Here is a 14318-nt window from a genome sequence, read left to right as displayed (position 1 = left end):
TATAGAGCCTCTGTATAGAATGATCTAATGAAATAAACACTACTGCAGAATAAATGTAAAACAACACGTAGTATTATAGAGAGGAAGAAGTTGAATAAAACGTACTTGGCTGTCAGGAGGGCAATATGTAAATCTTTTTTTCTTCCAAAATGAATTTTCACTCTGCAGGGTATTGTCCACTGATCTGAAACATCCTGGCAGATTAAAACTGTTTTCTGAAACAGGACTCAAACTGGAAACCTCTGAAGTTACATAGGATATGAGGTACTGGAAGATGTAAAGCTGTGAGAGTGGGTCATGAATCTTGCTTGAATAGCTCAATCTATATGCGATGGAACTGACATGAATATCGGAGTCTTGTCCTTGATAGCACCCGTCTTGATCACCACCAGGTTAAAAATCTGGTTGAATGTGGGATGGTTCTGGTTTGTTGATGTACAGGACACCATAATTTAGATAACACCAGCACATTCAGTTCAGTTACTGTGTGTGGTGACCAGTTTATCTTCTATAAAACATTATTAGTACCCATATCCATGTCGGAAACCACAATGCATAACAACTACTGTCCAGTGGGGAGTTTTAGGTCCTACTGTTGAACAAAAACAGTGATCACATTTATATAAACAGACACAGTTCTTCAGTAATTCATCACATTTAATTATACTATGATAGTTCATTTAAGTCAGTTTGTAATTAGATCCACAATGTTCAACAAGCACTAGTTCAACAACAATAACATTCCACAGTACTTGTTTATCAAAACACAATTCAGTCAAAATGTTTAATCACTAGATAGTCCTTACACTTTAATATTAGTGATTTTTGTGGTTGTCAATGCACATATTTTCACGTAAAGAACATTTATAATTGTGCTTTGAGTCAACATCAAGAGTGCATCCATCACAGATGTTACTTCTGTACTTTCAAACCATGGAGTGCCGATTTTGGGTGACATCCAACTACTTACATATGGGTTCAAGAACAAACTGTTATTCCGAAAACACATTATGCTCTGAAAAGTGGCTGGGCGGAATGTTACAGTTTTTGATTAATTACAAGAACTAATATTTTTAATTAATGGTATAAATACGTTACTAGTCAGAAATTTAGAAAAATATATGGACACTAGTATTCTTAACATGATGAAAATCCCCTTATTGATAAAAATGAGCACTACATTGCAAATTACGAATTATTAATCTGTGGGTTAATTTATCAATGCTATATAACATCTTATTGATGTAACGAAAGTAGATAGTCAAAATTCCTTGTTTCCTGTCAACTGACACATACTCTTACCAACAAATATGCTGCTTGCCCATCTCTTTGAGGGAAGACATATTTACTAATGGGTTACTACATGAAAACCATGTCAAATAATTGATTAACTTATAGTAAAAAGTAAATTATTTGGAACATATAGTAGTGGTGCAGCCACTGTGTCTTTGTTTTGTATGCTATAATGTTTATTGTTTTATAAGAGGAACAAATATTTGTTGTAATTAGTGAAATAGGCCATAGACAAAGACAAGTGGAAGTTGAAATAAATGTCAGCAAAATTTGTTGTATTTGGAACATAAGGAATAGGAGCTTTATCTGCTGCTATGTTAATTGAAAATTTTTTTGTGTGGTGTGAAACTTTCCAGTAAAACATTCTGGTTTTTCTACAAAGAGTTTTTTGAACACATGAATAAATTTAAATGTGAACAAATAAAATGCTGTTTGTGACAGATTTTAAATATCCAAATTTATTACTAAAGTTTATGTGTTACTAATATGCATATATTAATGATACACGACTGCTATAATTAATATAATGTAAACAATTTCAGCTTGACAGGAACCTATTCAAAGGAGATGGGGAATATGGCCAAGATCTCTCTACATTTGATATATTAAGAGGAAGAGATTCTGGCTTGGGAAGCTACAATGATTATCGGGAATTAATTGGGCTACCCCGAGCTGAGAAATTTGAAGACTTCAGTGATCTTATGCCGTACGAGGTTTGTACATTGGCTATTCTGTATTCTTTTTTGTTGGAAATTGTTAAACATTGTATCATTAGATTAAGTATAGTCACCGTGCCAACCTAATGTCGAAATCATCACATTGCACTGTTAAAATGCTCTTTAGTAATCATGTATCTAAACTGCTTTCTTTATACAGATAGAGTATGGGCAAAATGCAACCTTAAGATATAGGTAACCCCTTATCCTTGACGTGCAGCCATCAAAATTGCTTGCCCAAATAGGTGTGTCATTGTACTAATAAGTAAAGTCAGTGCTGAAAATTAAGTAGATGCAAATGCTGTGAGACTGACAACAGAGCTCTCCTCTGTACGGATTTTTTTTTTTTTTTTTTTTTTTTTAAAGTGTCAAAGTGTTAATGATATATTAAAAATAAAACATCACAAAATACAGGCAATGCAAGAAAATAGACAATTAAATGCATTGCCTTCTCTGGAGAGTTGAAGTTATGCAAAGAAGATAAGATTAGTGATTACCACATCAGTAAACAGGACACTGCAGATGAAAAAACAGGTAGATCTGGACAGAATGAGGAAACCAGAATATTTAGGTAAATCACACTCACCATTATTATTATGCTTTTCTCAGTAACTAATACAACTTTTGCTAGTTTTCAGATTAGTACGACCATGTCAAGTTTTCGTTACTAGTCTCATCATCTCTCGGTAAAGCAAAGAGGTGATGTCTGGTTGGTACTTATGTAATGAGTCATCATTTCTTCTTCCAATAGTCCACATGCAATGCATTGAAAATTTAATCCACAAACACATATTATGAAAATCAATTCTTGTGTAACTTTTTGAATAAGCTTACAAAATATTTGTTTTATTGTAATATTATGAAAAGAATAGACAGCTGCTCATCAAGTACAGAAAACAATGAGCTACAGGCAACTACAATAAGAAGACTGCTATACCTTGGATCTTTTGACGAAAAAAACCTTCTTCTAAAGTATAAGCACAACACACACATTTACATTGCCACTGAGGCTAAAGCTGTCCAGGTTCAGTGGCCAGAGCCAGTGGCAGTGTAAATGTGTGTGTTGTGCTTCTACTTTAGAAGAAGGCCTTTTTTGTCAAAAGATCCGAGGTATAGCAGCCTTCTTGTTGTACCTATCTGTGAATCAACATCTCCTCTGTATGCTGCGTAGCAATACAGCCTTTTCATTACACTGTCCTCATTTTGTCCTGGATTTCCCACTGTTGTTTTGGGGTAAGTTGCAGGGTAAGAAATTTGTAAATGATTTTACTCCTACACGGGAACAAAATATTTTATGACTATGTTTCTGAGATGTTTAAAATAGCTTTTATTTATTAATTTTTTTCAGGATGCCACAGCTTTGGGACACTTTTATGAACATCCTGATGATGTTGACCTCATCATGGTGATGTTGGACAAGAGGAATGAAAATACACTGAATGTAAGGGAAACTATACTTGTGGAGCAATTCAAACGCTGGAAATGTGGAGACCGATTTTTCTACGATTATGGCGGATCTCCTTACCCGTTCACATCAGGTACTGGATAATTTTTTTCTTATTTTATTTTGTTTCCTTAGTTTCTTGTAATCATTTCTAAAATAGGTTCTTATTTCCTTTCTATGGGTAGGCATTACTTTATGTCCATTGGTATTGTTCAAAATACTCCTTATATGAGGAACACTGTTATTGTTCCTTTGGTATCACTTTTAAAGTACAAAATAAACTTCTATCCAAAATACTGCTCTCCATTTTATTCATATTATATAGCAATCTTAATCGACAGTACAGTTAACTCATTTGGCTGCTCCAACTTTTTTCAATTTTAGTGATGGTGGCATATTTTTTGTGTTATATTATAATAAACCCCATCAGAGGGGAAGCAAGAGAAGAGATTGTTAGTGCTGTTTTTCAAAGAATTATGAAGTGATTCTCTGAAGATGGACTCTCCCTTAATTTCAAGGAAAAACACATCAAGTTCTGTACCAATAGTATCATACATAGCACACTAACAGAGGTCAGTAAAGACAGTAGAATGCTACAAATTTTTTGGTGTACATATTGATGAAAACTTAAAATGATGAAAACATGAGCTGGAACAATTATATTAGTGGTTGCTCAAACAATTAAATTCAGTTGCGTTTGCTCTCGATGTATTTTTGCTCAGAAACAAACAAATTGTGCTCTCGACATATTTTGTGCATTTACTCTCGATAATGTCTTATCAAATAATTTTCTGGGGTAACTCGTCACCTAGAAAGAAAACTGCCAAAAGAAAGAAAACAGTATACAAATTCCTCCACTTATATTAAATGCACATTTTGCCAATCCTGTCTCTGGTGTTAAGATAGAGGAAGATGTGAGAAAGGCAGAAGCGTTGCTACCTACAATACACAGAAAGCTGAGTGATAAATTTGAATGGGCATTAGTAACTCCTAGACAGGTCAGTGAATCAATAGCCAAGCTCAGTAACTCCAGAGCTGAAGACTACTATGGTTTATCTAATTATGTTATAAAAATATAAGAGAAGAAATAATAATCCCCTTAACAACGGTAATAAATAAGATATAAAATGAAGGTGTTTACCCAGATAGTTTAAAAATTTCCGTTATCATACCTGTGTATAAGAAAGGTGATAAAGATTTACCTGACAATTACCAGCCCCTCTCGCTAGTTCCATGATTTCAAAAATAATAGAGTACTGTTTCCACCAGCAAATGAGCCAGTATTTTGAGTCGAATAATAAACTGCTATGTTCCACACAGTATGTGTTCAGAACTAGTCTCTCAACTGTGAAGGCAGCAGAGAGCAATGTCACTAAAGTATACGACTCCTTTGAGAATAAATCCATAATTAATGCAAGACTTTTGGACTTTTGGAAAGCATCCGATACTGTATCCCACAATACTATTATAAGAAAGCTACAGTATTACAGAAGAAGTGAGAGCACTTGCCAACTATTACAATCTTACTTATGCAATAGAAAACAAACAGTGCCTATAAATGAAAAAAGATCCAGATTCTTGCATGTTACCAAAGTAGTACAACATGGCTCCGTATTTAGACCTTTTCTTTTTGTTGTCTACATAAATGATTTGCCTTCTTCATTACCTTGTGAAACAGCACTGTATGCAAACAATACAATGCTAAGTACTCAGAGAAACAACTTTGATGAATTACAGAATAATGTAACAATAGCAATGGACAGATGCACAAGCTGGTTTCAGGCAAATTCATTACAGATAACTAATAATAAGACAGAAGATATTGTATTTAATTCGAATGCTCAAAAACGTGAAAACGAATCTGTAAAACTACTAGGGTTTCATATTGGCCAAAAACTTAACTGGTAAACTCACACAGTCATGCTATGCAAAAACCTCTCACATGTAATCTTCTTGTTACATAAACTGAGAGGCTCTGTTATTAGAGCAGTCTTACTATATGCATACTTTGCTTTCTTCCACTCTCATCTCACTTATGGGATTATACTATGGGGAAACTGCCCGATTTCAAAGACTGTGTTTAAATGGAAATAAAAAAAATATCAGATGCCTTATAGGACTACCATTGGGGGACTCATGCAGGCAGGTAGCATTTTAAAGAATTAAATATAATGAAAGTCCCTGGCTTGTATATTTATAATTGCCTGATATATGCCAAGAAAATTTAAAAATAATTTTGATCTTAGGATGGCCATGCATTCACATAATACAAGAAATGGACATACAATTGAAATCCCATTTGTCCCATTTGCCAGACTGTCAAAGATTCACTGCAGTTATAAGTATCTAGGACCCTCATTTTTTAACAAATTACCCAAAAGTGCACATATTATGCCCACAGATAAATTTAAAGTAGCAAAAGTAATTTTCAGCCATGAGTCTGGATACTTTTGATCACATAGTGTACATTACCATAAGTGAAGACATCATAGGAACTTTATAGGTGGACTGTATTAACCATAAACTATAAGTGCTTAATGCTGTTCATGATTAGACCATTTAGATTTAATTAAGCAAATTAGTAAGGAAGTTTGGTTTCACAGCTGCTGTTTACTTGCTATAAGCTGTTTGATATTTACTTGATTACAGTGGTATTTTTCAAAGAAAACATTTTTTCTTATAGACATACTGAGTTCTTTTTACAATACATTATTACTTGTTATGCAGTTTTATAACAAACCATACTACTTGACATGTAGCTAACATAAATTTTCAATCTGTGAAAGTAAATATTCTGATGAGAGAGGCTAAGAACACATACAAAGTGTTATCAAAAAGTAACAGGAATTTCATTTTGCTGGCTTCATATGTCCAATTTTCCAATTTCTTTTGTCTTATTGATACACATGCTCCTGATGTATGTATGCATTTTCAGGTGTTTTTAATATTTTGTTTACTGTTGGCAATCAAAAAGGTTACACTATTTTTGGCGAATTTTTACTTTCAAAGAAGATGGATCTGAGAATTTGCATTAAATTTTTCTTACAATATGGAATAAAGTGCAGCATCACATATTAAATATAGACTGCAGCGTTTGACAAATCTACTATGAGTAAGACAAGAGTTTATGAGTGTTCTAAATGTTTCAAAGAGGGTCAAGAAGATGAAAATGATTACCATCCTGAACACCCTAGCACATCAATGACTGATAGCAATGTGGAAGAAGCAAAGAAAGTAATTCTGAAAACGCACTGAATCACCATCAGAGAGGTTGTTGATGATGTTGGCATATTCTCTGGCTCATGCAAGCAATGCTTTCAAATGTTTTTGACATGAAACATATAGGAGCAAAGTTTGTTCTGAAATTAGATTGGCATAAGACATTGGTGTAATACTGAGTAAACCTCATTTCCTCTACCTACAGTACTAGGGACATTAGAACATGAGTTGAGTTTTACATGATCAACATTTTTAGAATGCATGCTGATTTCTGTGGAAAACATTGTTTTGTTGCAGGTAGGTGATAATGTTTGAATTCATAGTATGTTTAAGGATTACCTAACACAGGGATGAAAGTGATATAGAGTGTTATTTCAGTGGGTCAGTTCTATTTTCACTTTAACTGATGGGTACAACTTGTACTCATTTCCAGGCATGGGGTACATATCTGCTCAAATTCTCTGCACCAAGCGAGGTGGTGCTGTGGTTAGCACACTGGAGTGCATTTGAGAGGACAACAGTTCAAATATGCATCCGGCCATCATGGTTGAGGCTTTCCTTTATTTCCCTAAAACACTTCAGGCAAATGCTGGGAGGTTTCCTTTGAAAGGGAACAGCTGATTTCCTTCCCCAACCTTCCCTCATCTGAAGGGATCAATGACCTCTGTGTTTGGTACCCTCCCCCAAATCAGCCAATGTAGTGTTCTGCAGTCAATTATCATCAAGAGAGAGCTAATTCATAGACAAATCCATTGTAGAACTTGACAATGACTCCTTTAAGCCCTGGAGCCTTAGTGAGCAAAGCAACTAAAGCTGCTTTTCAACAACAGTAGTGCTGATTATTATGACTCGTTTGCAACAGTGTGGCTTCTGAATGATGGCAATACTTCTGCATTTTTCTTTGAGATGTAACTCTGAAAATGGTATCCAACATTTTGGTTTCATTTTGTTATTTTCTGTTACAATCAAATCTCTTATGTTTGCTTGATAAATAGGGTAACTTCTTTGTTAACTTTATTGAAAATGTGAACTTTTTTTTTTTTTTTTTTTTTTTTTTTTTTTTTTTTTTTTTTTTTTTTTTTTTTTTTTTGTCTCATCATACCAATATTTCTGATTTGTATTGGCTGCAGTCTTTATGTTAAAAGCTTAAAAAATAAATATCAAGTCTGTCTGTTATCAACAAATCTTGTATATTTCTACCAGAGGTATGGTGCTCAACTGTCTGTTCCAGGTAACTTCCAAACAGAACTTCTATAATCATTTTATAGGAATACCTCAATAATTCACAACTTATGAAACTGTTCTTTTCACAACCAATTGTGGGGTGATTGAAGTCTCTTATAACTATTATAGAATGATGTGAAAGTGTGAATACTATATAACAGGAATTTCTTTTAAGTTATCACTTACTTCTGCAGCTGAGTTTGGTGCCCATAGAAAGAACAAACTACAAGTTTCATCTCATTTGCATGCCAAACCAATTTCTATCTCAGCTGATTTAAGATGCTCATTAACTGCTTCAAGTACAGTACCCTCCCATCCCACAAAACCAGTCTTCTTCCTGTACATGATTAGATTTTCTGTGAGTATCTCATTGCTGTCAATTAATATTTGTCAAGTATTATGTGGGCCCCATACATTTTCAGTACTGTTTTTAAGTATACAGTTGTTTGATAGATTCTTAATTTTATAGTTACATTTGTGAGGATAAACATAAAAGGGAATAAACAAGAAACATATGGCATTCAAATCATCCAGTGCCATGTTCAGCTAATTAAAAACAGCAGTTTATTATATTTATTTTTGTTGTATTTATTTACAGATCAGATCAATGAAATAAAAAAGGCAACAATTTCAAGAATTGTCTGCGACAACTCTGATCACATGACAAGAATACCACACAATAGTTTCAAAAAAGTTTCCAATACGTAAGTAATTACATAATTTTTTTGTGTTTGTTTATTTTTCATTTGTTTATTCATAGGCTACTTGAAACACAAAAGTGCTGCTATCCTGTGTGGATCATAATTATTTACAAAACTATGAAACTGAGAGTGACATTATGTGTTGTATGTTTTTTCACTATGTTTTCGCTTTCGTGAAGCCTGAAGATGCTTTGTGGTAGCATTTGAAAAATATTTTAGCTATCCACACTGAATGAACATCCCACTGAAATTCACATTTTTTCCACTTTTTATGGATTTGAGTAAGGTTTCCTTTGTTGTATGAGGTGAGGGTGGTGTAAAAATGCTGCTATGACATTACCCTTAAGTCATACTGAAAGGCACAAGCTACAAACAGCTCAGAAGAAAAAAAGTTTGCCGATAACATTGTTTTTGTATGATAAGTACTTTGTTTTTTGAAAAGCATTTAGTACATTTTGACAGTATCATGTAATGAACAAAGTAGCTTTACACTTAATATGGTCCCTTTTATTACAGGTTTTTTGTTTAGGAAGCCCAAGATATACCATGTGTTACAACCCACTTTCCTTTGTTGTGAAACATTCTATTGCCTCATAATTGGCCCAAAAATATTGCTGCTCTCAAAGCAAACTGAGGGGTTTTGCACTCCTACGACAACTTCCTGGCACATGGTGTGGCCTATTCTACTTTGGGTTGAAATAGCACCAGATGGCATGCTTCCCAGTGATGTCGCAGGGTGCTGCAGTCAGAGTGGAAACACTCTGACTATAAACAGCTCCAGATGCCCCATGGGGTAGCACCACTCTAGGGAGTACACTTCCAGCTTTTTCTTCTCTTGCAATGTTAATTTGTTAGGTACCCAAGCCACTAGGGTGCACCATTCCATCACTCACATTATTACCAAAATTGATATTTCAACAGCAATCATAATACCATTGTTTCATTCACAAATTTGTTTTGAGGGCAGAAATTTGTAGGGAAGTTTTCTCATCATCATAAGTGCATTTTATATTTTTTTCAGTCATAAACAAAGCTTAGATTTAATGCTAACATTGTGACAACTGGGAAAGTGGCTAGAATACTGCAATTGTTGGTGTTACTGCAGCTGTAATGTTTATGTTTATCATGTTTATGAATATTATTTCTAAGAACTATGTGTAAAAATGTTAAGGTGTTTCAAGGTGATTGACTTGTTTAGTTCTTGATTCTGTAACTGGTACATTCTGGACAGGGAGAACTAACTTGTGACACATAAAATAAAAAATATAAAAAACTTACATATATTTAAAAAAGAATTAGAGGTTACTATTAGGTCAAAGTTTTAATAATGTTGATGAATTTCTTTGCTGCCTAAACAAATAGTGCTGATCTTTTGATATTTTTGTATAAACTTTTTTTTTTCAACTTGCATGTAAAAAGAAGACAAAATATGTAAAGTGTAATTAAGAAACTATTAAAGTGTAACTAAGAAAATGGTATTTCCGTAAATGGATTTTTTAGTATAAACCTTTTATCCATCTTGCATGTAAAAAGAAGACAAAATGTGTAAAGTGTAATTAAGAAAATGTTATTTCACTTAATATAATGTATATAATAAAATGGATGATAAGAAATTGAACTGAATTGAATAGGTTATAGGTTGTGGAGTGTGAGAGAAAATGAATTCCATTTACAATTTACAAAGTGCAAACTTTTCCCATTTCTCTGGTGAGGAGAAGCTTACTGCAGAGAGACTTGAATGACTCTTATTGTGCAAAATAATACTGGAAACTGATGGCTTATCAGAGCACTTAAAGTAGATGTTCATAAAAAAAGTGATTGGTTATGTGGCTGTGAAGTTAAAAATGTAATATGCTGCTGCCAATGCACAATATTTGGTGGGGAGCCTTTGTCGAAAAAGTGGGAGTTACAGACATAAATCACTGAGTACCAGAGTGAAGAATGAATTTTAAGCTGTTCACATACAAAACTGTTTAAGACTGGCAGTTTTTGGCACTGTCAGCCTTGATGAACAACTTGACAGTGCATATAGAAGGAAAATTTTGGCGTATAATCAAGATGTTAAACATAATAGGTATGTGTTAAATATTTTAATAAATTGTAATCATTTCTGTGTTTCATCTGAATTAGCCTTCAGCTGCCACAATGAAACTGAATTATCACCAAGCCCTGGTGTTCTGAAAAGTCCAGTTGATTTTAGTGTTGAGTTGGATAAGGTAATTGTTTTCAATAGAACATCAACAACAATTCAAAATGAACTTTTACATATTATGTTGGAGAAGTATGCCAATAAAAATTTTTAAAGCAAGTAAGAGAACCAGAATGTTTAGCTGTTATAGCAGATGTAAGTAGTGCTGTATTAAAAAATGGTTCTCAGATGGCTGCTGTACACCATTTTGTATTAAGAAGTAAATCAAAAGAAAGGTTCTTCAGCTTTCTGTCTCCTTCCAAACATGATGCACAGATGTAAGCTGCGAGTTTGCTAGAATAATTAGACAGCAAAAAGTAAATGTGACACCCAAAAAATTAATGACACAGACTTATGATGAGGCATCTGTTAGGCTAGATTCTCTGCAGGATGGGGGAGGGACAGGGGGGAGATGTCAGATAAAATTAATTGCAGGAAAAGTAGACACCAAGCAAAGATTCATTGGAAAAATCTTAAGAGGATGTAATTCGTACATGAAATTTGTACCTTACAAAACATTTGCTTGACTGATTTTAGAGTATTGCTCATACATCTAGGATCGTATGAGGTTGGACTGATAGAAGAGATAAAGAAGATACAATGAAGAGCAGCACATTTTGTAATGGGATCACTTGGTTGACATGGTAGCATTTAGTGCAAGGTGCTTCAAGAGAGCCATTGTGCATCAGAGTTCATTCCGAGAAGAGTTGGAAAATATGTTGCCCAACTCTTCGTGGAAGGCATGCTCCTGGAATTTCAGCTGTAAAGCTCTGTTTAGTGCACAATGCCTTTCTTGTAGCATCTGGCAGTGAAATTTGTTCAGCAAGATTGATATCAATAGGGTAATGTCTCTAAGCACATTTTGCAACAGTGACTCGTAGTGTTACTTCTTGTATTTTCTTCTCGGGTAACTTTAAATGAATTCACATTGTATTTCCTGAGTGAGCAGTTCTGCCTTGATTTGTTTCATATCTGAAGGGGTTCCTTGTTGCCTCAGCTTGTGTGAGCTGTGATATAATGGACAAGTAACAGTCAAAGAAATTCTCATGCCTCCTCAAAGAAGTCAGAGTGTAGACAGTATGGCATTGAAACTGGAAGACATTGTTGTCTCCAGGTCAGTTCTAAAAAGTAATCCCGGGGGACAAATGCTGTTGTGACGACCTTGTCTCTCAAGGTCTTGATTATTTTCTCTGCTATGTCTATTGAATAGATAGGCCTAGGATTGTAAACCATGTGAGATTCAGTTTCATCATGACCTCTTCAGAAGAATTCAAAGGACCACAGAAATAAATAAAATTTAATAACATATTTTAACACATGGCTATTATGCTTAACTTCTCCATATATTCTGCAATTTTCCTGCTATACACACTATGAAACTGTTTAGCTATGATGGCAGTTCCAAAATGTCCCACTCTTACATGTGGAACAGAGAGTACAAAATATGACAGAAATGGCATCAAAGTAAGTGCATCTGCCTCAAATTTCTATGCATTCCAGTCTTTGGTATTAGCTTTTATGAAAGTAAATTTAACCTACAAAGATAGCAATATTGAGTTTTTCACTGATGTCCAAGTCAAGCCAATTGAAGAAGTGAAGAAATTGTGAAATGTAGATTATTATTGCTCCTTGTCTTATTGTAGTTATTTCTTAATAGGTGTAACCACTGATATTAAATGAGTATATAGCTTCTGGTAGTTTCTTTGAAATGTTCTTTACTTTTCCAGAAATAAGGTGGTTGACTGCAATGAACTACCAGTTGTGGACCTGAGCTTCTGGGAGGAGAACAAATGACAGCACTCCAGATCAGTTATGTAGTTGATCTTGCTACACTGACTTGTTGGTTGGAATGTATAATAAATGATCTTTTGTGAACACAGCAATAAAGCCTCAAAGTTTTGGCTTGTTCACTTAAATAGTACTTATAATTTATCAATAAAGGCCTCCATGATTATTTCTTTACACCTTCTTTTGTTCAACCGGTGCTCTGTTAAGAAATTCAGAAATAAATGATTCTGCAATAACTCATACTGTGACCATGGAATCCTCATTGGAATATAATAACAGCAACTTAAAAGAAAAATAAGGGGTTGAAAATTAGGTTACAATCAGACAGAGTGTGATGTTGAAATTGTGGAATAAATTTAGAATATTTGGTCTTGAGCAAGGATGACATCTCTGGATTTCTTAGTGGGATTGGCTAATGGTGGGATTCAGGTGTTCAACTGAGTTATTGGCTTGGCAGAACACTTGGAAAGCCACCATACATGAAAGGTAAATTTTCCTCTTATCCTGAGAAAAGTAAATTGAAATATTGAATCTATCGATATCACCATCTCTTTTGAGACATGATGGTATCAATATGGACATAAACCAATTTTGGGGCTTGCAGCCAATCATCATTTAATTCCTCGCATGATATTTCAACTGGGCACCTGTCAGTCATCTTCAGGTGAGCCGTTGTAGACTGGTTTAAATTGTCCTCCGTTCCTCAATATAAAGCACACTGTAACTATTCTGCACATGCGTCAAAAACTTTTTATGGAGGATTTTGAGGAGAGAGCACTTGAATCAGTTGCCCTGAAACCAATAGTTTTTTGGAGGTATGTGGATGACAATTTCATAGTGTGGCCTTATGCAGAAAATAAATTAATGTTGTTTCTACATTATTCAACTCCATTCAGCAACATCTGGTTCACCATGGAAATAGAGAAATATGGTTGTTTGCCTTTCTTGGATGTCCTGGTTCAAAGGAAGAATGATGATTCTCTAGGGCATTCAGTTTACGGGAAGCCCACTCATACTGATTTGTACCTGCAAGCATCGAGTTGACATCACCCGTCGCAAACCATGAGTGTGCTTAAAACACTTGTTCATAGAACTCATACTGTCTTAGATCTAGAGAGCTTACCTCAATAACTCGCCCATCTAAAGACAGTATTCAGCGAAAACGAGTATTACATCCAGCAGATTAACAGGGCACTAACAGTTAAAACTAAGTAGCAGGAAGTGGATAAAGAGGAGAACACGCTGGAACAATCTTTAGCTCTTCTTCCTTTTGTTGGCAACACTTCATTTAAAATAGCAAGAATCCTCTGAAAATTTCAGGTAAAAATGGTTTTCCACCCACCATCGAAGACTGCAGCCCTTGTGGGATCAGTTAAGGACAGTCTGTTACTACAAAAGGCCAGAATTTACACGATACTGTGCCAGTGTGGTATGGCTTACATAGGTCAAACCACATGCTCTGTGAAAGAACGCTGCACTGAACATCTGCGTTACACCCACCTTTTGCTGCCAAGCAAGTCCACTGTTGCTGAACGTTGTATTTCTACTGGACAATAAATGGAGTATGAGAAAACAATGATTTTGTCCACAGCTACAACTTTCTGGGACTCCATTACTGAGGAATCTGTAGAAATATGACTGGCAGAAAATCTGTTAAACCATGACATCGGCTACCAGCTGGACAGTGCATGGAATCCCATCATCTCCACAATATGCTCTAATCGAAGACGACAGATGGAGAGAAG

The 14318-nt window shown here is 34.8% G+C and overlaps 1 protein-coding gene across 1 annotated transcript in view; it reads left to right on the top strand.

The window, feature by feature from the left end:
• Nucleotides 1–12656, top strand: part of LOC126425093 (peroxidase-like) — a 136826-nt gene extending 124170 nt beyond the window's left edge. Inside the window, exons 11-14 of the mRNA XM_050088011.1 lie at nucleotides 1836–2006; nucleotides 3358–3547; nucleotides 8495–8600; nucleotides 12513–12656. Coding sequence (XP_049943968.1) covers nucleotides 1836–2006; nucleotides 3358–3547; nucleotides 8495–8600; nucleotides 12513–12579 — 534 coding nt within the window. The 3' untranslated portion in view covers nucleotides 12580–12656. The remainder of the gene's footprint in view (nucleotides 1–1835; nucleotides 2007–3357; nucleotides 3548–8494; nucleotides 8601–12512) is intronic.
• Nucleotides 12657–14318: the final 1662 nt, after the last annotated feature.

Source organism: Schistocerca serialis, chromosome 10, assembly GCF_023864345.2.
Source record: "Schistocerca serialis cubense isolate TAMUIC-IGC-003099 chromosome 10, iqSchSeri2.2, whole genome shotgun sequence".
Lineage (NCBI taxonomy): Eukaryota > Metazoa > Arthropoda > Insecta > Orthoptera > Acrididae > Schistocerca > Schistocerca serialis.
The sequence above is the reverse complement of the archived record's forward strand: the minus strand, read 5'-3'. Positions and strand labels throughout refer to the sequence as shown.